The sequence below is a fragment of the Balaenoptera musculus genome, chromosome 5 (genome assembly GCF_009873245.2).
Source record: "Balaenoptera musculus isolate JJ_BM4_2016_0621 chromosome 5, mBalMus1.pri.v3, whole genome shotgun sequence".
Lineage (NCBI taxonomy): Eukaryota > Metazoa > Chordata > Mammalia > Artiodactyla > Balaenopteridae > Balaenoptera > Balaenoptera musculus.
In genome coordinates, this window is record NC_045789.1 from 68,141,672 (window position 1) to 68,156,362 (window position 14,691).

Genomic DNA, 14,691 nt, shown 5'->3' on the forward strand with positions numbered 1-14,691 from the left:
AACCTTCAAGATTTCTTGACACATGACTATTAGGGTAGCATTAATAAGCCTTTTTTTTTTTAACTAATCTTTTCTCCAGCACAACTATAAGATGCCTAAACCGACACCTTTCTTTTTTATCCAGGGCCTTTTATTTTATGGAAATCACACCTGTCTAGGGATTTAACAGAATATTTGAATTAAAATGTATTCATTCATTACCACATGTTCTTCTCTGAATTGGGTGTTTCCACCTCAACCGCATTGAGCTAATCAAGTCCTAGTGATGTCGCATTAAATTCAATCTCAGAAGGTATAATTTTCCAATAGAATCTAAACACTCCATGACCTTTAGAGTGACTTTCATAAGTACAGCATTGCTTCAGTTACCCCAGCTAGCAAGGCATAGACAGAAGGAAAAACCATTTTACTCCAGCATCGGCTCCTGTGTGTTGTTGAAACGAGGCTCTTCATTCCTCCTCGCCTTTTCTAGCCTGCTTCCATGAATACCGTATCTTTAACATCCGTCTCAGGGCAGTACAGGAGGCCCCATCCATCTCCGGACGTCGTGGCTGCCGAGCATCTCATTATGGCAAAGGGAAGCAGTCTGGGAGAGTGGGTGGAGCGACAGACAGCAATAGGAAATGGGGGAGGGAAGAGGAGCACGCGCGCTGTGGAAATATATGCCCACTTCCTTGGTGATGACAGCATGCTGTAGAAGTATGAACTTCCTGTTTTAGAAGGGAAGATGATGTAGGATGTTGAAAACATCCTACTAAGCCGATTCCAGGACCCTACAACCTAGTTACATCTGCCTCAGCTACCCCATACCTCCCAGCAGTCGCACCTGAACCCCAGTTGAAGCTACCACAGGAGCCACGTTGGTGGGAGGAAAGCAGTGAATCCAAGCATTTAAGGAAAACATCCATGGTTCCAAAACAGAAACAGAAAAGAATTTGGAGACATTACACAATTGAAAACTGTTTTCTTCCAACTAAGCTGAATGCTTACGTTTTACTTTGTTCCGCTGCCTCAGCCAAAATAGGTCAAAGCAAATGCCCTTAACATTTGGGGAATCACAGACTCCCTTTAAGAATCATTGAAAATGATGACTGTCTGTCAAAGGCCAGAAACCTACCAACGCCCACCCTATCACCCCCTAAATTAAGAATTCCTAGATTAGAAATTCGTTTTAGTTTACGAGTTTGAACTTTTTAAAATCAAGGCACCTTAGGGACTAGTCCGTGGCTATCAGTAATTTTTTTAGTGAGAGACTGAGCTCCGCTCTGTTAGCCTTCCTCGAGGCAGGCTGACTTGGGAGCCTGCGCTCAAATAATGGGAGGTTTGTGAGGGGAGTGGAAGGGGAGGTGAGCAGTTTCAGGTGGGGACGGGGGAGGCTTGGCTCTGGAGGGCAGCACTTTCAAGGCAGTGTGGAGGTATCATACATAGAGCAAAAGAGGAGCGGTGTTCTCTGGAGAGGAGATGCCAAAAATAAACTCCCTTTCTTTCCAGATTTTGCTCATCTCCAGTTCCAAACTGATTGCAGTCAAAACTGCTCTTTCTGGGGCTTCCCTGGTGGCGCAGTGGTTGAGAATCCACCTGCCAGTGCAGGAGACATGGGTTCGAGCCCTGGTCTGGGAAGATCCCACATGCCACATTGCAACTAAGCCCGGGCGGGACACCACAACTACTGAGCCTGCGCTCTAGAGCCCGCGAGCCACAACTACCAAGCCCGCGAGCCACAACTACCGAGCCCACGTGCCACAACTATTGAAGCCCTCGCGCCTAGAGCCCGTGCTCCCAACAAGAGAAGCCACCACAATGAGAAGACTGTGCACCACAATGAAGAGTAGCCCCTGCTCGCCGCAACCAGAGAAAAGCCCACGTGCAGCAACAAAGACCCAGCGCAGCCAAAAATAAAATAAATAAATAAATTAAAACAAAAAAAACCCTGCTCTTTCTGCAGCCAGCCACACCCAGACCCTGGGCCCTACCCTGCCCACAATTGCCCAGTGCCTTGTCTCTCCTTTGTTTCTTCCCCTCCTCCAGGACCCCAGGCCCTCATCAGCTCCTGCTGAGCTCTAGGCCTCCCAGCCACCCTGCCCCCCGCCCCGCACGGTCTGGTGGGTTTACCCTGAAAGTCCAGCCTCGAGCCCTTACAACGGCTTCCGTTTTATTCTCCATCCCTCCATCCTCACAATCACTTTTTCTGGCTTCCAAGCACCATCACCACAACCTTAGCCTGTTCTAAACCTCCATTCAAAGTTTATAACTTCAGCTTTGGGAAACATTTCAAACCCACAGACAATTTTGGGGGACTATAAATATTGGCAAACACTCAAGTACCACTCACTTGGCACCAGGTACTGTTCTAGCACCTGTATGAACTCATTTAACCCTCCCAACGATGCCACAAGGTAGAAACTGGTGTTAAACTCATTTTACAGATGAGGGGACAGAGGCACAGGTAGGTAAAGTAACTTGCCCAACGTCTTACGGCTAGTGAGTGGCAGAACCAGGAGAATTAAACCCACGCAGACTGGCTTCGGATCTGTATTTTCAGTCACTGCTATATTGCATCTTTGTAGAGCATTTTACAGAGGGCTGCCTACCCACCCATTCTCCTCCCCCAACACACACTCCAGGGCCTCTGATGTGGAAGCTGGACCGATTTTTCTAGTACCAGTAGGCAGTCACACCTTGCCTAGTTCTAGGGGTCCAGGCAATGTCCTGTGTTCCCTCTGTCCATCATTAGTGGTAACATGAAACACAGTTTCCCCAGTTCCAGGGTATGGAATTTTATTCTCTTACTTGTGAAACAGATCCAAGGGCGTGGCAACAGGACTATGTGCTGGGGTGTGTGAGAGCAGGGCCCAAAGTAGCAGAGTGTTGTTATAGGACTGCCACTGAACCCAGCTCCAAACTGTGCCACTTGTCCCCCTCTTGCCATATCCCCTTGGAAGCCTTCTCTCCCTCTTGCAGCCCCGCTCCCAGGTTCCCAGAGCTTCCATTGTGGTGCCTGGTGGATGGCCCTCTTGGACAGACTGCTCCCACTTTCAGAACAAGGCCCATCCTTAGGGAGTGAAGGCAAATCTCACTGTTCCCCAGTAGGAACAAGATTGACAAAGATTCAAGTGAGCTTAGACAGCATCCTTAAGGAAAACCAGAGGGGTTGCTTGAAAAACTAAAAGGGGAACAGACAGGCATGGAGAGGTTATTGTACTTAAAGATCATGGGAAGGGTTTAGGGCTAGTTGTGTATGTAAGAGCCTCATGCATTTTAAGCTTCATGAAAGGGAGACACTTCTTTCCTTCCTGCCCCCCTGAGTCCCCTCCCCCACTATTGGAGCAAAGCTATCTTCCACCCCCAACCAGCACACATACAAAGTACAGTCATCCTTTGAACTGCTGGGGGTGGGGTCGGGTCGGGGCGCCAAAAATTTGCATATAACTTTTGACTCCCCCAAAACTTAATTGCTAATAGCCTACTGTTGACTGGAAGCCTTACTGATAAACAGTTGGCTCACATATATTGCACATTATATGTAATATATACTGTATTCTTACAATAAAGTAAGCTAGAGAAAAGAAAATGTTATTTAGAAAATCATAAGGACGAGAAAATACATTTACAGTACTGTATTTATCTATACTGTAAGTTTACACCATCTGTTTACGAGTCATCTGTCAGCACCTACATCAATATTGTCATATAATACAAAACACTGTAGATGTTATGTGTATTACTAACACGAGGCATCAAAAATGAAGAGATAATGTGAAAAAGAAGTTTGTATATATTCACAGGTATAACGATTCATGCATTGATAATGAAGAAACAGCATTATGATTGCTTTATGGTAGCCTAGTGTAATTGATACGATGGCTTCCCAGTAGCCTAGCCTATACACTAATGAATGAATCATTATAAAATTTTTTTTTTAATTTTTATTTATTTATTTACTTTATTTTTGTCTGTGTTGGGTCTTCGTTTCTGTGCGAGGGCTTTCTCCAGTTGCGGCAAGCGGGGGACACTCTTCATCGCGGTGCGCGGGCCTCTCACTGTCACGGCCTCTCTTGTTGCGGAGCACAGGCTCCAGACGCGCAGGCTCAGCAGTTGTGGCTCACGGGCCCAGTTGCTCCGGGGCATGTGGGATCTTCCCAGACCAGGGCTCGAACCCATGTCCCCTGCATTGGCAGGCAGACTCTCAACCACCGCGCCACCAGGGAAGCCCCCATTATAAAATTTTTATGGCATATAGTGTCATATTCATAGCACAGTGCTGGAAACATTGTTACATGTTTTTTAAAACCACTTACCTGTGATGATAGGCTGATACATAGTGTCTCCAATTATGAGAGAGAGAAGCATACTGTACAGTAATGTAACTCTTTGAGAGCAGAGTTATAAAACAGTAAGAAAACTAACACATTATGAATTTTATACTATCACTCACCTCGTGCCTATGTAAGGATAGGCTGTCACTTCAATACAAGTCTTGCACACAATATTCTACATGTATATTTTTGTATATCTATTGAAAACCACATAAAAATGGACCCGTGTAGTTCAAACCGTGTTGTTCAAGGGTCAACTGTATACATCGACCCCACGGTGATCAGCCTAATTCATACACGTGAGAAATGCTTGTACTCAGGACCTATTTTGATGATCAAAACTTACCTGTCCAATGTCTCATTCCCTCAGATCCTTGTGGATGACCGGCTTGCTGTTCTTGGATAAGCTAATTCAGGAGAAAATATAGCTGAGTTAACATGGTACCCCTTACAAAGATATTTACTCTTAAAAAAAAAAAAGACTTTAGCAAACAAATGGCTCAACACCAATCCCTAACAGACTTCTCCCAGCCAGCCTCTCACCCTGAAAAGCCTCCCCTCCTCCCTCTCTCTCCATATACAACTCCCCTGCCCTTCCCACTCAGCGTAAAGCTCACCTCCATTAAGCCTGCCTTGACTGAGGCTGCCCACAGTCATGTTTTTTTCCACTTAACACGTGCAGCACTAGAACAGAATTTGGCAGGAGGAAACAGAACCAAAACCAGAAGCAGAACAAAACGAACAGAACATTGGGCTGGATGATCTCAGAGATGAGCTCAGCTCATTCCCTCATTTCACAGGTGAGGAAACAAAGACAGAAGTGACCAGCCCATGGCAAGTCAATGGCAGTATGGGGGCCATCAGAGTTGTTTCTGCCCAGCCTTCTCCTCTTTTGCCAGCAAGAGTCTCCTCTACTTTTGGGGTACTGCTCACCCTACCATTCACCAAAAAGAGCTTTGATAGGAATTGCCAGTCAGGGTGCCTCCCACTCTCAGTGGACATGTGATCTCAAATGGGCCAGTGAGCATCCTTCCCTGGAATTTTAAAAATCAGAATTAAGAAGAAGCAGCCTTCTCTGTCTGTGGGCTTATAAGCTGCCCTCAAGCATGGCTCCCCCCTCATTAAAAAAGCCAGTCTCAGAGGAATAAACACACACTCATTTGTTTGCTCATTCATTTATTCATGAAACAAACAGTATTTATTAAGGGCTTTCCATGTGCCAGACACTGCTGGGCCCTAGGAATAACATGTTGGGCAAAAACAGGCCCAACTGCTGTCCTTGTGAGGCTTACAAGTTTGCAGTGGAGACATTCCTTAAATAATCAGGCAAGCAAAGTTAAACTCCTATTTTGACAAGTAGTGAGAAAAGGTAGTCTTCTGAGAATATACAATAGACTACAGGGTTTTTTTGTGAGCACCGCATCACTTTATTTCTGTGGTTTTCCAACTTCTCTCTTCGACAATGCAAATTCAGTCTCTCGCCTGCCACTGTGTGGTCCCTCACTGAAGATGGGCACAGGCTCTGAGGAGAGGCTCAACAGAAAGATTAGGGTCTCCAAGAGCCAGTCAGGCTAGCTGAGAACTGCAGGGTCCACAGCTGATAAGCCAGTGTGTACACTGTGCAAAGCAGCACAGCCAAGGGGACAAGTGGGCTGAAATCCCATCTAGAGTCTTCTCACCAAGCCATGAGGCCTGGTGTGAAGCCGTATGTGCCCAGAGGAAGGGGGACCCTATTCTTCACACCCTGGCGCTGTCCATGCAAAAGGGTCACCTTTTTCTAATTTGCCCCAAAGGCTTGAATAGACCAGCCAGGTAGGTGTCTGGGTGAGATTCAGTCAGGGAGCTGAGTCAGGGGAGGGGAGGCTTTCCTGAGGAAGTGACTGGACACATGAATAACGAGTAGCAGATAAACTAAGTGGGAGGGAAGAGCTCTCCAGACATAGCCCGTGCAGTGACCTTGTCTTGATGGCTATCTAGTCCCTGGTTCCAATTGCTTCTGAAGCCTGGCAGATCCCCTCCCTTCCAGGGGATTGGTTTCATGACAATATGTTCCCTCTTTGTAATTCAAATTAGGTTTCTATCACTTGCAACCAGGAGAGTCCTGGCTCAGAGCAAAGCTGACCCAGCTCTCCTTCCTCCCAAGTCCAGTGGGCCTCCCCACTCTGCCAGGCCCCATCCTCCTGTGTGAGAAACCTCTACTCTGTATGGCCGCCTTACCTTCAGAACAGGAGCTTTGTCTTTGATGATCTAGCACTGTCTCCAGCATGTAACAAAAACTCAGTAAACATTTCATCCATCAAGAGTTGATTAACTCTCTGCTGGTGATCGCTGTGTCCACTGGGACTAGACGAAGTGGCGAAGTATTAGAGGGCAGAGTAGATTTCTGTACTTTTCTCATCACCCGCCAAGTTCGTCCATGGTTTCTGCTGACCCTGAGCATACACAGTCTCCAGTTTATACTTATGTTAATAGATGGCTCTGATTTGTCTAGAATTTGGCTGTGGGTAGCCAGTGGGATTGATTTCATTAGGAAGAATCAGCGGCTTTTATTCTGTCTCTGCGTGCTACATGCCAGTGGGACACCTTTAAGATGAAGCACAGTCCAGATCTGAAAGTCTATAGCCGAATGTTAAAGATGGTTTTCACTCTGCGCTTAATATTTGCTAGGGCCCTGTCTAGAGGTGTCGGGAAACTTGAAATCCTCCAAGGTTTTATCAGCCAGGAACAGTCTGCTTTCCCACTGGTCTTTGTATTATTCCTAAATTAAAGGCAATCACTCTTTGGTGCATATCCTTCCCTTCCAGCTCCAGGATCTGAACAATTTCAGCTTCATGCTACATCTCATGCTGCTGCTGCTGCTATTAGTTTTGTTTTAAAAAAAAATAAAAAGCTGGTATTTGAGGCTTTGTGAGACTCATGTCCCCTTTTAATAAGCCAAATTCTAATGGCTTGAGCTGCACTCTGTTCTTTGCAGGTTGCTGAATGAGCCAACGTTGGGAATAAGAATCATGGAATTATCTTGCTTTTCGTCACTCTGTCTCAAGATCCAAGGGTTGAGGAACGGCAAGGTCGGTGTGGCTGAGGAGACTTCATATATGTCACGTTAGTTGGTGTCCCTCCTGCTTTTGTTTCACACCTCTGAACCAGTTTTTGGTATGCAGGAATCAGGAATACATCATCCTATTCTTGAATCTGGACCTTTGGTCTAGAAAAGCAATTTTCAATCTTTTTTTTTTTTTTTTTTGCCATGATCCTCCTGAAAAATATGTTCCCATGAGCAACTTGTTCCCACAAACTTATTAAGATTAGGAGCGAGGCAATATATACCAGACATTTATATGTATTCACATGGCCCTAACTAGGTCTTCCACTCAAGAAAGCACATCAGAACACAAGGGAGTGAAACTTATGTTAGTATAAAGATAACTGTTAGTCAATTCAACTAATTTTTTAAAAAGCAATACAGCCTACAGAATGGGAGAGAGATTTTTGAATCACACATCTGATAAGAGCTTGGTATCCAGAATATATTTTTAAAAACTCTTACAACTCAACAACAAAAAGGCAATCAACCAAATTTTAAAATGGGCAAAGAATTTGAGTAGACCTTTTTCCAAATAAGATATACAAATGACCAACAAGCGAATGAAAAGATGCTCCACATCATTAGTCATTAGGGAAATGCAAATCAAAGCCACCATGATATATCACTTTATATCCACTAGGATGGCTGTAGCAAAAAATAAATAAATACAAACTGTGGGTGATGATGTGGGGAAATTGGAACCCTCATCTTTTTCTGGTGGAGGTGTAAAATGGTTCAGCCATTGCAGGAAATAGTTTGGCAGTTCCTCAAAAGTCTAAACATAGAATTATCAAGTGAACCAACAATTCCACTCCTACATATATACCTAAAATAAGCAGGTATACTTGTACACAAACAGCAGCACTATTCACAGTAGCAGAAATGTGGAAACAACAACCCAGATGTCCATGGACAGATGAATGAATAAACAAATTGGGGTATATGCATACAGTGGAATATTCTTAGCCATTAGAAGGAATGAAGTACTGATACCTGCTACCACATGGATGAATCTTGGAAACATTATGCTAAGTGAAAGAAGCCAGACACAAAAAGGCCACATATTGCATGATTCCATTTATGCAAAACATCCAGAATAGGTAAATCTATAGAGACAGAGTAGATCTGCATTTGCCAGGAGCTGGGGAGGGGTTGGGCGGGGGCGGGCGGAGGGATTGGGGAATGACTGCTTAATGGGTACATGGTTTTACTGTTGGGTGATGAAAATGTTTCAGAACTAGAGAGAGGTGGTGGTTGCACAACACTGTGAATGAACTGAATGCCACTGAATCGTTCACTCTAAAATGTTTAATTTAATGTTAATTTCACCTCAATGAAAAGCATAATAAAAGCATTCTAATTTAGGCATTTTATTATTAATAAGAAATAACCTAGTAACAGAGCTCCGTCAAGACACTGTAATCTGACACGCTCTACCATGACAATATCGCTTCTATTTCTCTTTTCTTTACTTCTCAACTAAGTGCTCACCACTGTGTATCACATAAAAATCCATAGATTTTGGTGGGAGGGAGGGAGACGCAAGAGGGAAGAGATATGGGGATACACATGTATGTATAGCTGATTCACTTTGTTATAAAGAAGAAACTAACACACCTTTGTAAAGCAATTATACTCCAATAAAGATGTTAAAAAAGAAAAAATAAAATAGAAAAAATAAAAAGGAGTTGAAAGAGGTTAGCTCTGGGTAACAAAAATGTGTAGTAAATAAATCAAAGGATTATTATTCATTAAAAAATGCATAGAGTTTTAGGTAGGTATGTACTTATACAGTTCATTGTGCTTCCTTTTCTATCAGCTGGCTTATTTTGAAGGGGACATAACTCTTGATTTCTTTAGTTCAATTATCAATCCTATTTAACCAAGTCCCAAAGATACCTATAAGGTCTTATTTCCTTCCACATGTTAACATCTCAAGCCCACTTTATTTATCACCATGCCACTATGCTAGTGTTTCTCAAAAGTGAAATCTGTGGACCACTTGAATCAGAATCACCTAGCCCCAAATCCAGACCTACTTAATCACACTATCTGGGGGGTGACCCCAGGAATCTGCGTTTTTATTAAGCACCACTGCCAGATGCTTTTGTGTGTAGATACTTGGACCATTAGTTTTGTTCTTGATTTACCTTTAATAATTAATTTACTAATTCATTCAACCAAACATTTATTGAGTGCCCACGAGGGCACTATGCGAGATACTACAGTGAGAAAAGAAATGGAAACCACAGTTTGCAAAAAAACAAAAAACAACCTGTATTGTGGTTTGCAAAATAGATTAACTATGCCAGAATATAGTGTGTAACATCAACTATCTAAATTCAAATTATTTTAACACCTGCTCATTCAGACCCATATATCCCAATATAAGACCACAGTAACAATAACTCCACATGGATTTATGTGTTCCAAAGACCACGGACAGTTCTAGCAACTTGCCAGATTTACAAATTTTGTCAATCCCTGACCTAAACTGCCCTATGACTAATTCCAGCCCTCCAAACTCTATAAGTACCCTTCCCTAACTTCCCCCTTTGGAGACCCTACCGAGACTCCAGAAAAGGTTATGTTTTCCTTGCTCTGCAATTGCAGTAGACTCAGCTTGTATAAGCAGTAAGTTTCCCTGGTGCACTTTCTGTGGGACTTCAACAGCAGGTACAGATATAAAAGTTATTTTGCTCTATGAATGATTGTTTATCTACCTTACTGTTATTTTGCATTCTGCTGTATGTGATGCTATTCCTAGAATCTAAGTGTATAATGTTTCTGACATTTTCCTCTTTTTCTTTTTTTAAAATTTATTGAGGTTTGTTTTGTGGCCTAGCATGTGATCTATCCTGGAGAATATTCCATGTGCATTTGTAAAGAATGTGTATTCTACTCTTTGGGGATGGAAAGTTCTGTAGGTATTAAGTCCATCTGATCTAATGTGTCATTTAAGGCCAGTGTTTCTTTATTGATTTTCTGTCTGGATGATCTATCCATTGATGTAAGTGGGGTATTAAAGTCCCCTACTATTATTGTATTACTGTCAGTTTCTCCCTTCATGCCTGTTAATATTTGCTTTATATATTTAGGTACTTCTGTGTTAGGTGTGTATATGTTTATGAGTGTTACACCCTCTTCTTGGATTGACCCCTTTTTCGTTATTGCAGTGCCCTTCTTTGTCTTTTGTTATAGACTTTGTTTTTCTGTTGTTGTTGTTTTTTTAATTTATTTATTTTTGGCTGTGTTGGGTCTTCGTTTCTGTGCGAGGGCTTTCTCTAGTTGAGGCGAGCAGGGGCCACTCTTCATCGCAGTGCGCAGGCCCCTCACTGTAGCGGCCTCTCTTGTTGCGGAGCACAGGCTCCAGATGCGCAGGCTCAGCAATTGTGGCTCACGGGCCTAGTTGCTCTGCGGCATGTGGGATCTTCCCAGACCAGGGCTCGAACCCGCATCCCCTGCATTGGCAGGCAGACTCCCAACCACTGCGCCACCAGGGAAGCCCTAGACTTTGTTTTAAAATCAATTTCGTCTGATGTGAGTATTGCTACCTCAGCTTTCTTTTAGTTTCTGTTTGCATGGAATATCTTTCCATCCCTTCACTTTCAATCTCTCTGTGTCTTTCACTCTGAAGTGAGTCTCTTGTAGGCCATGTATAGATGAGTCTTGTTTTTTTAACCCACTCAGCCACTCTGTCTTTTGATTGGGGCACTCAGTACATTTACATTTAAAGTGATTATTGATAGGTACATACTTAATGCCATTTTGTTACTTGTCTTCTGTTTGTTTTTGTGGTTTTCTGTTCTTTTCTTCTTTTGGTCTCTTCCCTTGTAGCTTGATGATTTTCTTTAGTGTTATGTTTAGGTTCCTCTGTTGCTTTTTGTGTATCTATTGTAGGTTTTTGGTTTATTGTTACCATGAGATAGATAGATGGATAGACAGATAGATAGGTAGATAGGTAGCTAGATAGGTAGGTAGATAGGTAAATTTGTTTTAAGATGATAGTTGTTTAAGACATTCTAAAAGCTCTATATTTTTCATCTCCCCCCCACCCCATTTTACATTTTTGATGTCATATTTTACATCTTTTTGTGTCTCTCTTAACTATTTATTGTAGCTAGTTAATTTTACAACTTTTAACCTTTATAGTAGCTTTTTAAGTTGTTGATCCACTGCCTTTACTATAAATTTGCCTTTACCAGTGAGTTTATTTTTCCTTCATATATTTTCTTATTTCTTGTTATGGCCTTTCCTTTTTCACTTAAAGATGGCCCTTTAACATTTCTTATAAGGTCAGTTTAGTGGTGATGGACTCTTTTCTTGTTTGCTGGCCTGGGAAACTCTTTATCTCTCCTTCAGTTCTGAACGATAACCTTGTTGGGTAGAGTATCCTTGGTTGTAGATTTTTTCCTTTCAGCACTTTAAATATATCATGCTACTCCCTTCTGGCCTACAAAAGTTTCTGCTGAAAAAATCTTATGGGAGTTCCCTTGTATATGACTCTTTGCTTTTCTCTTGCTGCCTTAAAATTTTCTCTTTAACTTTTGCCATTTTAATTATGATATGTCCTGATGTGGACCTCTTTGGCCTCAATTTGTTTGGGACTCTCTGTGCTTTCTGGACCTGGACATCTGTTTCTTTCCACAGGTTTGGGAATTGTTTAGTCATTATTTAATCAAATACATTTTCTGCCACCCTCTTTCTTTCTTCTCCTCTGAGACTCCTATAATGTGAATGTTAGTATGCTTGATGTTGTCCTAGAGGTCCCTTAAACTATCCTTGTTTTTTTAAATTCTTTTTTCTCTTCTGATTGGGTGATTTCCACTATTCTGTGTTATGCATTCTTCTGTATCACCTAGTCTGCTGTTGGTTCCCTCTAGTGCATTTTTCATTTCAGTTATTGTATTCTTCAGCTCTGATTGGTTCTTTTTTATATTTTGTAATTCTTTGTTGAAGTTATCACTGTGTTCCTCCATTTGTCTCTGGAGTTTGTTGAGCATTTTTATGACTGTTGCTTTGAACTCTTTATCAGGTAAATTACTCATTTTCCATTTCATTAGGGTTTTTTCCTGTGGTTTTATCTTGTTCTTTCATTTGGAACGTATTCCTCCGTCTTCTCATTTTGTTTGACTTTCTGTGTTTGTCTCTATGACAAAACAGTTACCTCTCCCAGTCTTAAAGGCATGTCCTTGTGTAGGAACGTCCCTATGCAGATTGCATGTGCCAGTGGCTTTGATGGGAGGGCTGGACCTGAAGTGGGCACAGGACAAGGCTTCTCCTGGGGCATGTTGGGGGTCACCACCTTGGTGGGTGGGGCTGTAGCCAGAGCCTGGTGCTGACAGGGACTTCTCCTGGGGCCCAGTGAGGGCTGCCGCCTTGGCAGGGGGCTGGGGGCCTAGAGCAGGAATCTAGTGCAGGCTGGGTGTGTGCTGGGGTGATCTTGGCAGGCCAGATAGAATGCCAGGCATTTTTCAATCTGCTGCCTCTGGGCTGGGACTCAGAGCAAGTAAGTTTGTGTGAGACCATTTCAGAGTGGAGTCACAGATTCCTACAGCCCCTGGCTCCCCAGTCATAGAGCGCCATTGGCTTTCAAAACCTTTAAGGGGGTTGATCATCCTGGTCCCTAGGGCTGGGGTACCCAGTGTGGGGCTTGAACCCCTCATTCCTCAGGAAGGACCCCTGAGTTTGGGATATCCCCTTCTGCTTTTGGGTCGCCTGTGGGTTCTGGCTAGATCACTGCCCCTCCTACCAGTTTCAACGTGGTTTTTCCTTTACATCCCTAATTGTAGAAGAGTTGTCCTGCTAGTCTTTAGGTCATTCTCAGAAAGAGAGAGTTTTGGTGTGTCTGTGGGAGGAGGTGAGCCCAGGCTCTTCCTACTCCATCATCTTGATCTGAGCATTTTCCTCTTGAGGCTCATCGACTAAGACACAATCATCGACTGCTTGCTCTATACCTTGGAAACAGTATAGGGGCAGTTACTTCAAGATTCAAGGTGCTGAAGCAACAACTCACAATCCCACAGTCTTAAGCCATTTGAAACCTCCCTGGATCCTGCGGCAACAAGGGCTGTGATTTCTGAAATGGTGCCCGTGTGCCTCTTGATATTGATTTCGTCTCCTTCATCCTGTTCAGGATTTGGAGGATATGTTCAGTCAGAAGATTCCACCTTTTCTCAGCCTTGGACATTTTTCTTTCTATTATTTCTTTGATTATTTCTTCCCCTCTAGTTGGTTCTTTCCTCTGCCACCTTCAACACATACTTTCCTCATCATAGTCCAAGACGGCTGCTTTAACTTTCACCTCCCATTCCAGCCACAGAAAGGAGAAGAGGCATGCCCTCCCTTTAAGGACACTGCCTGGAAGTCTCACACACTAATTCCTCTTATATCCGATTGTCAGAAACTTAGGCCCATGATTATTCGTAGCTGCAAGAGAGGTTGGGAAATGTAGCCATTTTTTCCTCAGTGTCCATGTGCCCAGCTAAAATTTGGAGGTTCTACCAGAGCACAGAGGAAAAGAAATATCAGGAGACAACTAGCAGACCCTGCCACAAGGGTGTGTCTCAATTGTGATCTGTATCACCAGGAAATCTGTTACTGATAAAGTACTCAAGATTACTAATGACTTATTTCTAAAACAGCAGTAGATTCAAGGTCATTTCTGTATTAACACTTTTTCTCTCTCCCTCATATTTTGATAAGTTTTCTTGAGAGGTACTGTTAAATTCCACAGTAGGGAACTGAGTAAAACACAGTCTTATCAGTGCCTTGGTCTGCTGTGAATTACTGCTGCTAACAGTTGTGGCATGTTTTAGTCTTTCCCAACCTTTGTGGTTTTGTCAAATGTGAATATATTAATGAGAAAGTGTCATGCATTTATCTTAATGGCAATCGTCTTGGCTTTCATGAAGGGAAAAAGGTTAAGAAATATCACACCAAATGAGCTCTAAAGTGCTAATCAGCTCTAAAACCTCCGCGATTCAGGGCACATAAATTCTCCTGTGCGTGGACCACTTGCAATAGAATCACGTGGGAAGCTTGTTAACAATACAGATTCTTAGGCCCGCCTCATACCGATAGAATAAAAATCTCTGGGGATGAGGCCCAGAAATGTGCCAATTGCACAAGCTCTCCAGGTGATTCTTATGAACACAAAAGGTTCGGCACATTTCCCGGGTCTCGTAGAGAAAACCTTTGGCTAATACTTTTCATCATCTCCCACAAGCTAACTCAGCTGTGTCCGGCTGCCAGGCTGAAGCATGCACAGCTTGAGTCAGAGGCTACTTG

The 14,691-nt window shown here is 43.1% G+C and overlaps 1 protein-coding gene across 1 annotated transcript in view; it reads right to left on the bottom strand.

Annotated features, from left to right (window-relative positions):
* DCUN1D4 (defective in cullin neddylation 1 domain containing 4) overlaps positions 1 to 6,948 on the bottom strand; it is an 81,599-nt gene extending 74,651 nt beyond the window's left edge. The window contains exons 1-2 of the mRNA XM_036852848.1: positions 6,534 to 6,948; positions 4,663 to 4,723 (exon numbers count right to left, since the gene is read on the bottom strand). Of these exons, the coding sequence (XP_036708743.1) occupies positions 4,663 to 4,678 (16 nt within the window). The 5' untranslated portion in view covers positions 4,679 to 4,723; positions 6,534 to 6,948. The remainder of the gene's footprint in view (positions 1 to 4,662; positions 4,724 to 6,533) is intronic.
* Positions 6,949 to 14,691: the final 7,743 nt, after the last annotated feature.